This window comes from Nicotiana attenuata, chromosome 3, assembly GCF_001879085.1.
Source record: "Nicotiana attenuata strain UT chromosome 3, NIATTr2, whole genome shotgun sequence".
Lineage (NCBI taxonomy): Eukaryota > Viridiplantae > Streptophyta > Magnoliopsida > Solanales > Solanaceae > Nicotiana > Nicotiana attenuata.
In genome coordinates, this window is record NC_031991.1 from 59,894,091 (window position 1) to 59,904,623 (window position 10,533).

A 10,533-nucleotide genomic window follows, 5' to 3' on the forward strand; every position below is an offset into this window, starting at 1 on the left:
ATGTCTCAGTTCTCAAAAAGGGTAGATCCCCATTTGTTCCCCATCTCTTCCTATTTATTAGGGACATTCCCCAAAAAACCCTAAAAAGTACAACATAAAGAATATTCAAAGGAATATTCTTCCTGTCTATTTCTGAGTTTAAGTTACCGTTACTATCCTATATCAGCTGCCTGCTTCTAGTCGTCGGCCTTCATTTGGACGGCTGTCAGTCTCTGTGTCGTGGTCAACCCCGTCCTATGTTTTGCTTATCTGTTATCGTGGTTACCAAATTTGGACCTATACAATAAATATCTTCGTCTTGACAAAAATCAAACACAAATCGCAGTTCTTTATTGATTATTACCATTTAGCATTAGTTTGTTATCATCAAAATTTAGATATGTAACATACTTGGACTAACAACTTGTGGTGTTTACCAAAGGATGTGGTGCAGTGGATGCGGCTGCTCTTCCCTTAATCGTAGGGAGCGCTCCAATACAAATACCGGACATCGGGTGTGAAATCAAGAAAAACAACTTGTGGTGTTGAAAGTGAGGTAACACAACTTATAACAAATAGGAAAAAAACTTTTATATATATATATATATATATATATATCGTTCTTATCCAATATTTACATTAAACTATACTACAAATCTTTAGTTAGTATTACTAGTATTTTTGTGTAATATAGTGGTCCTAGCAATTAATTAGATCCTCCATTTGATGAAAGTAAGGTGGAGTTAAAGTCCACTAAATCCGGAATTACTACTTTTAACAGTGTAGAGTAACCCAATAGAGAAGGCGTTAAGTGTCAGTCTCAGCGCAGTGACATGGTCCGGGAATCCCACTTCAACCAGAAAAAATTACTAAAATCAAGAACCCCCACGCATTTTAAAAATACTCAACTCTTTCAGTATAAAGGATGGCGGAGTATTTGGGAGAAGACGTAAAGTAGAAAAACCTGAAAGCGCTTCCTTGTCTTGTTTGACACTCTTTTGCTCTCTCCACATTTTATAAAAGCTCTATTGCTTCTTCTTCTTCCTCTTCCGCTTCACTCGCTTTCGCAGGTATTTTTCTCAACTCTGTTTCTCTTCCACTTCATTCATGCAATTAGCATATCAAATGGCGTTGTTGCACATTCTTCGTCGTTAATTTTTTAATTTTTTAATTTGTTTCTTGGATCTGGGTTTCCCCTGTTTTACAGCCAACTTGTTGATAGAAATTAGTTTTAATACAGTCCATTTTTGTTTTGGAACAGAGTGCTTTGTTTAACTGGTCCTAAAGATGGCGGCGAACTCGACCCCACAGCCGCAGTTTATGACAAACACTGCAAACAAGAACCTTTCTAATCAGCCACTGATTGATGATATCGAATATGATCAGATTGTTGTACCCGATGTCAGTTTTCTGACTTTTCTCCCCCCCCCCCCCCCCTACATCTTCTCCGTCTATTTTATGTCTTTTTCTGTTTTGTCTTATGTGTATATTTCTCACACTCCCTCTTCCCAAAAGAGAGTGACAATCTTAAACACGAATTAAAATTAGAGATATCAAATTTTTAGATTTTCTGATAATCACACGTAAAAACTACATAACCTATTGTAAATAATACTAGTTGTTTTATTATGTATTGAAAAATGTTTGTAAAAATACTGATAATAAGAAAATGGTTAACTCTCAAACTAATAAATGTGTCATATAAAGTATTGTCAGCTGGAGCTATGAACCGGTAATGTTACTAGAGACAATTGATTTTTCATTACTTTGATTTTATATCTTATTTTGCAGATAATTTTTGTACTATGGCGATGTTTTTAAATGTTGGATATTTCCTAATTTTAGTTTGCCTAGTTGTGAGAAAATTTGTAGGACTGGTAGATGGGAAGTTACAGCATCGTGATTTCTTTCAATTTTCAAAGGGCCTTTAATATACATGCCTATTTTTATCCTTCCCATTTTGAAGTACAAATTACAGATCTTTTTCCGTGGTTTTGAAGATGGTTTTTACTTTGTGCAGTTGCTCTGTAAATTTTAGGTTGGAAAGTGAGGATTCTTGTCTTTCTTGCATAGGACTTTTATTATATAGGACTTTCACTTTCTTTTTACTAGTTCTAAGTTTACCACTTTCATTTTGCTGTTTTAACCATTAACAATATTGAGGTCTATCGGAAATAGACTCTCTGCCCTCCCAGGTAGGGGTAAGGGCGCGTACATACTACCCTTCCCCACTTGTGGGAATTCACCGGGTTTCTTGTTGTTGTTGTTGTAACCATTAAGAATATTCATTTGCTGGCTCCTAACTTTTTACCATTATCTGAAGTCTATATGATGCTTTTTTTTTTTGTAACTTCTCTTTGCCATCCTATTTTTATTGATCCTATTTTATTAAATCTAAATATGTTTCCACCAGAAATGTTTGAGGAAATCGTCTATGCTTTTTTTTTTTTTTTTTTTTTTTTGTAGCTACTTACACTGCCCAGTTACCAGTGCACCCAATGATGTAAAATCTCTCAATTCGATGACTAGAGTAAAATCTTAATTTAAGATGACGAAATTTATTAGAAGTTACTTATTAGTAATAACAGGTTCTCTGCTTGATATCTTGCCATGCAACATATCTCTCCAATTCTGGTTCAGTGCAAGCATATGACAAGATATTTCGCTGGAGTTCTTTTGTGATCTTACGAATTTCCAGGAATTCTCTGTCGTAGTTCTACTTTTAGTGATTTTGTTTCTTATATAGTGAAGAATAAAAGCTGGTAATACTAACCCTGTAACCCGTTGTCTCCTCTCACATCATGTCTAGCTCTTCAATGTATCTGGTGTGGCTATTGTCCGTTACATACAGCTGGAATTAGTTGCTTCATTTTGTTGGAGTACGCCGGTATATAATCCGTGGTGTCAATCAATTGATGAATGTCCTTGTATTTACAGAAGAAAAGCTGGAAGAACATATTTTCATATGTTGGTCCTGGTTTCCTTGTTTGTATTGCCTATATCGATCCTGGAAATTGTAAGTCTTGGTGATGAAATTGGATTTACTAATCACTTATTTTATTTCTGTATGTAACCTTTTTCTTTTCTCTTTACAATGTGCTCTGCAGTTCAAACTGATTTACAAGCTGGAGCTCAATACAAATATGGGGTGTGTATCTGTGTTGCTCTGTCTTTCATAATCAAGTGTGCAGATGTCTATAGTAATCCTTAGGGGACAACTATAATTCATTCAGAAATTCTTCTGCAGAACGAATTTTTTCTGAGATTTCTAATACCTTTAATTGAACCGTAATGCATTAAACACCAAGTTTCTTCCAGATTCAAACTATTCTTCAATCTCGAATAAACATGTAAGGCCTTGTTTTATCTAATTACTTTCTTACTCTTGTATATGTGAATCCTAAGAAGTCCCTTACGAGCTGTTCCTTATCTTTTCTTTTGTTCTGTTAATCTACAATCTATGTAACAAAGCTCTTACTTGTTTTGCAGTTGCTTTGGATAATCTTACTGGCTTCCTTTGCTGCTCTTGTGATCCAATCCTTGGCAGCAAATCTAGGGGTGGTTACAGGTTCACGATTTTGGATTAGTTGATCTTCTTATCAGTCTAAGCAGTAGTATAGTGGTGATAACAATGTACTTGCTTTGTTACAGGGAAGCATTTAGCAGAGCATTGTAGAAAGGAGTACCCAAAGGTGCCAAATTTCATCTTATGGGTCATAGCAGAAATCGCTATTGTGGCATGTGACATTCCTGAGGGTAAGCGGTCCCCCAAATTTGACATAATGTGAACTTCGAATCTTTCTTGATACAAAGTCATTAGGTGACCTCTTTCTTTCTTAATTCTGACATGTGCTTGTATAAGTAAAAAGAATGATTAGAATATGCAGACTTTCAAGGAAAGGGATGAATCATTTCTCATGCTGAAGTTATTTAAACTCATTCATGTCACAAAGGGCCAGTAACTTTAGTTTAATTATCTATTAGTTGCGTGAATGATCAGTCCAACATAAAGAAATAAATTATGGACAAAATAATATGAATTCATGATGGTCATTTGTTTGTCATTCCTTGTTTGACATTATCTCTTTTGCTAGTTTTACCTCTTATTTCAATTTTGCATTGTCGTCACTACAAGTGTCCTCATGCTTGTATGAGGAAAAGACTGGTTCCAAAGTTTGCATAGGTTCAAGGAAAGCAAAAACTCCTCTCTCTTGCCGAAGTAATTCTTTAAACTTGCTCACCTAGGGCGAGTAACTTTAGTTTAAGTGTCTAGCAATTTATGTGACAGGCCAATCCAACCTAAAGAATTAAATTGTGATTAAGAAATGGGAAGTCTTAGTGACCATTTGTTGGTTATTCCCTCTTTGCAGTTATCTTTTACTTCATCTTTTTATATATTCCACTGCCTCTATTCTATTTTAAACTGGAAAGGTATATCTTTATGCACTGCCCATGCGCTAATGTTTGACAGAAAAAAGTTGGACAAAATGCTATTTTCTTCAGCTATACAATTTGCGGAAATAACATGCCCAATATGGTTCTTTAGGACGTCGATTATTGACTGGTTGTACTGCAAAAGTAGCTGTAGATTATCAAAAATTTGGAAGGGCCGAAATAGCTTAGCATCTTCAGCGTGTTGAAATTGGAAAATATCTGGTTATGAACTATTTATAGCTTAAGCACAATGTGGTCTCATGTGAACACCACTGTGGTACGGAGATATCAGCAGAAAAGTAGCTCTTCCACAAGTGGGAGAATGTCAAAATGATATGCCTGAGATCACTATTAATCTACTATACACCTTTTGGGGTGGTCACCTTCTTAAAGTGGAAGGCAGAGTCAAATAATGTTCTAGTTATATGTCATAAAATATACATATAAATTCTTTCTAGCTCCAGTCTGAGTAATCCATCTAAACTGGAGTAAAATTTTTGTTAACATTTTCGTTTTCATTATGTTGTCATGCATTAGGTCCATAATCCACCCTCTCTGTTGTTTGAACTTAAGTTTCAGCTCTTGCAGTGGATTTCTAGTGCATTTCATTTTATTGTAGTGTTCTTTCAATTGTGCAGTTATTGGGACAGCATTTGCTTTAAACATGCTGTTCAAAATACCAATATGGTGTGGTGTGCTGATCACAGGGCTGAGTACTTTGGGTCTACTTCTATTACAACAGTATGGGGTATGGATATATCATTCACATGTGAAATTCCATGCTCAACCATTACTAGAACATAGAGAGTCTATTTAAATAAAATTTCTGTTTCTCCTATCATTCTCTCTCTGATTTAACTGACATGAACTGCATTGATATTACAGGTTCGGAAACTTGAATTCTTGATTGCATTCCTTGTACTTACCATAGCTGTATGCTTTTTTGTGGAGCTTGGATATGCGAAACCGGAGTCTTCAGAAGTTCTCCATGGGCTTTTTGTTCCTCAACTCAAAGGGAGTGGTGCAACTAAGCTTGCTATTTCCCTACTTGGTGCTATGGTTATGCCGTAAGTTCAGACGGATGTTCTCTATACTATTTATGGGATAGTGATTCTACTATTGTTATATTGATAATTTCACTCTCTGCAGGCACAATCTTTTCCTCCATTCAGCCTTGGTGCTTTCCAGGAAAATTCCTCGATCTGTCAATGGCATCAGAGTATGTTTCGTCTTGAAAGACCTCATATTTCTTCTAATCCTTATAATGCATTAGCTGAATAACGCAGTGTCTGCGCACACACATCTACCTAAGAAAATAAAACATAGAGAGATTTTGAATATCCTTTGTTTGTCGATGTTAGCTGTGAATCATATAGCATCGTTCTAGCATTGATGCTTAGGGGTCATCTCATGATACTATAAACTTGAATAGTCATTTTGTCTGCAATATGTTGTCGTCCCTAATTTTATATCAATAATTTGTTTAGCCACTTGTCACTTTCTTTTTCAGTTCACTAACTGTGTGGTTAGGCAAGTTAATGCTTGAGTTGGGTGGTCAACAACCTATAAATTGTATGGGTTACTCCATATGACGTGTTTGACTTAAAGAGCCCTCCTTTCTTTTTCAAAAAGGACACCCTTAACGTTTTAACCTTGTAATCTTCTTTCTATTTATAACTTCTATATATGATTATGTTATAGGTTAGCTTGTTTGACATAATTAGTGAAATAAATAATTTACAGGACGCATGCAGATATTATCTAATCGAAAGTGGTCTGGCTTTGATGGTGGCATTTCTTATCAACATATCAGTTATTTCAGTCAGTGGTTCTGTCTGCAATTCCTCAACTATGACTGCAGATGACCGGGAGAAGTGTGAGGACTTAGACCTGAACAAAGCCTCTTTTTTACTCAAAGTATGTGATATCATACTGTCAGATAATTTCTATTCAATTAAATTCTATGTTTTTCATGCTTTTTATAATTTTTTAAGTCTTCATGACAATGTTCTTTTTACCTTTACTACCAACAGAATGTTTTAGGGAACTGGAGTTCCAAGCTATTTGCAATTGCTTTACTAGCATCGGGACAGAGTTCGACAATAACTGGGACATACGCCGGGCAATACGTTATGCAGGTGATCTCATGTTATATCATTTCTCTCATCATTTCTGATATTCTTGTTAACATGTGAAAGCATAACATGATCATCTATGTTCTACTTGTGTTATGATCTAAAACAAAAATATTTTGCAATATATCTGTATCTTGAATGCTTAACATAAGGGGATTGCTCTTATTCAAAGTACATGTTACCTACTTGGGATTTTTCAAAGTGGTAATAGTTTAATGCATACCATATTCCTTTCTTGGGATTACCTCGTTTTACAGAGAGGCCAATTTCCTAATTTATTAAAGAACTTGAGACACTGCTCAGTGAATGTTGTATCTTTTACTGTATCCTAAAACTAGGAGAGAAATGAGGCTCTATAATCTATAACTGTTAGTTAAATCAAATAAGTGCTCTGTTTCGAGAACCTGTGTAGGTTTATCGAAAGTTGGTGCTTGATTGGTGGACTTTCATGATTAATATAGGTTAAATGTAAATCAAAGCTCTTTGTATATCTGGCGTAGGAGAGCCACAACACATGTCATAAACTTCACAATATCAATGATCAATTGTATCTTAATTTAAGTGGTGTAAAAAGTTAAAATATTCAAAGTTGGGAAACTAATATTTGTTTCTTTAGTTTACATTTCTATTTTACTGTTTGTGTAGGGTTTTCTTGATTTACGGCTGAAGCCATGGATAAGGAACTTCTTAACTCGTAGCTTAGCTATAGTCCCAAGTTTAATTGTTTCACTTATTGGAGGCTCTGCTGGGGCTGGAGACTTGATCATTATTGCTTCGGTAAAGTATCCTTACTCGAGCTTTTCATACAGTCCTTAGAAAACTGGCCATCATGTGGAATTTTCTTTTGTGTTATGAAATTGAATAATGTAAAATTTACAACTGGCTCGTCTGGTTTTCGACTTGCCTGATCTTGGCCTATGTTCCCTTTACCCTCAAAAAATTAAGAGGCGGTCTGAATCCGTTTGATATTGTGGATCTAAGTTTAAGACCACCACCATTTATGCCAGTTGTGTTTAAATGTTACACTAAAATATTAATTGATGTTTTACTAGGGACTGTCATAAGTTTGATAATTAACATTGAAATTGATCTCCTTAAAAGGACTACGTGTAGGACTGACCACAGACTGGCTCGGAGTGGAACAAACATGTGCAATTTTGAACTGGCACATCTCGATTGTCATTTTCTAGATGTTTCTATTCTTACCATACAATCTTGGAACACGATTATAGAACCTTAATAGAGAAGATGAAAAACTGAGCAGGTAATGTTCTTGAGAACAAGAGTCGAGACATACTTAGTTGAAGGTTTAGAGCCCGTTTGGCTTAGCTGATTTAGAGTAGCTGATAAGCATTAGGTGTTGAAAAGCACTTTTAAGTACTGAAACTGATTTAAAAAATAAGCAGTTACGTGTTTGGATAAAAGTGCTGAAATTAATAATATGCAGCTGAAGAACTGGGTATACGAAGAGTTTTGTTTTAAAAAGAAGTATTTTAGTGATAGAATAGTAAATATTTTGGTCAAACTTAAAGTGCTTATAAGCTGAAATTTGATAAGTTGGGGGAGACCAACTTATGGCTTTTGGCTTATTTTTGGTTATAAGCACTTACCTTATAAGCACTTTTAATTTTACCAAACGCGTAGATAAGCCAAAAAGTGCTTATAAGCCAGTTTGACCAGCTTATAAGCTTAGCCAAACACACTCTTAACAAGTCCAGATTCTTGGTACGTGTCCTTGAGTGTGTGTTTATTTCACCAGTTATTAAAACGGGGTAAGGGGGTTTAGGGCTTTCCCGCGGAGTTAATTCTGACCCAGAGTAATTAAGAGAAGGTTTTTGCTGGAGTTGATTCTGACCTTCCTGGGACTATGCTATATCTTTCTAAGATTTCATAATGTTTCAGAGCCCTCTCTCCTTTTTCCTGGTTGCTCAAGTGGCTTATTTTCTCTGCTCCGCCCAACTCGTTTTCCTATTTGCACAATGAATCTTTTACTTTTGATTGGTTCATTAAGAGGAACCTTACAGACACATACTTGCTATATAGTTACCATCGGTTCACTAGGTACTAAATTTGGTATAGAATACTAACAATAAAGTTTATTGCTAATGATGCAAACATGTTATAAAATTGAGGTCGCAGTTTTTACACTGCTGACAATGTTTTCATGCTATGTTCAAAATTGTTTATGTTAATCCAACTATATTATTTGTATTCTGCAGATGATCTTATCTTTTGAGCTCCCCTTTGCTCTGATTCCATTGCTCAAATTCACAAGCAGTAAAACCAAGATGGGTTCACATGTAAATCCAGTTGCGGTGAGAAATCATCCTGATGCACTTCTTTGATTCCTGTTTACATTCCTAGCACCAATGACAAACTGCAGATTTCATGTATAAAAGTAGTAATGAAAATAATATAACTTAAACGCATAGCAGCTAATTCCAAGAGTGTTGCAAGAATGCCTGATTTTACGATGTCAAGGTTGGGTCAACTGAAGCAGATCCGTAGTCTCTATTAGTGCAAAACTCTTGCTCTCTTGATCAGGATAGTCAACTTCTAATACAGAATCTGCAAATATGAATGGTAGAACTGCAAAACGTTGATTTTTTTTCATGAGGTTTATTTGTTGCATTGTGCATGTCGATGCATTTTATCATAAGTTTGCATAGCATCAAACTGAAACACATTGGGAATTCGGAAAGAAACTTGGGAGTTCAACAGTAGGACAACAGGCTCTTTTTTCCTTGCGAACTATGTTAGGCCATAGTGGCCAATCACCTTTGTGTTAGTATTTTGAAAATCTATCATGTGTATATGCAATCTGTTCTATGCCTATGCTTGACCAAATAGTTTTCTCTGCATTGTTGATTTGTGTTCTTTGTGTAGCTAATTTCTTATCTCGTGCAGTAATCGCTTCCAATTGTAAAAGTACTAGCAAAGCTGTCCAACCTTTGCTCCACATTGACTAAACAATTTTTGCGCTTTAAACTTTCTTCAGGTTTCAGCAGCAACCTGGGTTATTGGCACATTAATCATGGGAATAAATATATATTATCTAGCAGAAAAGTTGGTTAGCTCTCTCAAGGATAGCCATTTAGGAAAGGCGGTTAAGGTTCTTTGTGGAATATTAGGCGCCTTGTGTTTGTTAGTTTATCTGTGCAGTATCTTATACTTGGCTATCCGGAAAAATAAGGAAAGCACGCACCTTCTGGCGCTTACAGGGCAAGAAGGTTTACAAGTTTCTGAATCAAACAATCTACCTAGAGAGGACATTCTGCGAATGCAGTTGCCTCAGCAGAGGACTACTAATTGACATGTTTACAGCAGGATTAGAGGTACATACTGTTGTGTTGTGTACAATTCAGTTAGAACTCATTTCATCTTACCTGTTTTCCTTCGGCATTATTGCCAATGATCCATAGTTGTAATGTTAGAATTAGTTTTACCCATATAGACTTTTATATAGAGAGAGCTCTTGATGCCTCGTGACATGACAGGCCATATATGAGAATAAAATTAGCTCTATTATCTATATTTCCCTAGTCTTGAGTTTATCTGATTTTCTTAATGTTGAATTTTGTCATAGTTGATTTCCTTAATTTCATTGCTAAACTTGTTTAAGGTGATGTCTTGTGATGATAAATTTTATGTTATATGTCACATAACCAACATTACTTATGCGAGACTTTTATTATTTGACAATTGGACTTATCGAGCTGACTTGCTTGATGATTTTTAATTCCAACTTTTTAGTAATTAAGATAATTAAAGGACTAAATGAGAAGCAAGAACAGAGTATTAGATGGTAATAAAATATTTCAACTCTCTCTTTTTTGTTCCTCCTAATTACCGCATTAGTCAGCAACCATTGTTATCATCATTGAAGACTTCTCATTGGCTGTCCAAAACTTAACTTTGAAAATTGAGAGATTTCACATTTTTCTTAAAAACAATTGCTTAATAGAGGTAATCTATTGATGCACAA

At 35.3% G+C, this 10,533-nt stretch overlaps 1 protein-coding gene across 1 annotated transcript; it reads left to right on the plus strand.

Moving 5' to 3' along the window:
• On the plus strand, positions 681-10,123 carry LOC109223864 (metal transporter Nramp6). The gene is made up of 14 exons (XM_019388324.1): positions 681-1,049; positions 1,241-1,380; positions 2,917-2,995; positions 3,087-3,127; positions 3,469-3,547; positions 3,631-3,735; positions 5,052-5,161; positions 5,299-5,480; positions 5,563-5,632; positions 6,157-6,330; positions 6,447-6,551; positions 7,194-7,325; positions 8,768-8,863; positions 9,547-10,123. Exons 2-14 carry the CDS (start codon positions 1,267-1,269, stop codon positions 9,859-9,861), a joined length of 1,602 nt encoding a protein of 533 aa, XP_019243869.1. The 5' UTR covers positions 681-1,049; positions 1,241-1,266; the 3' UTR covers positions 9,862-10,123.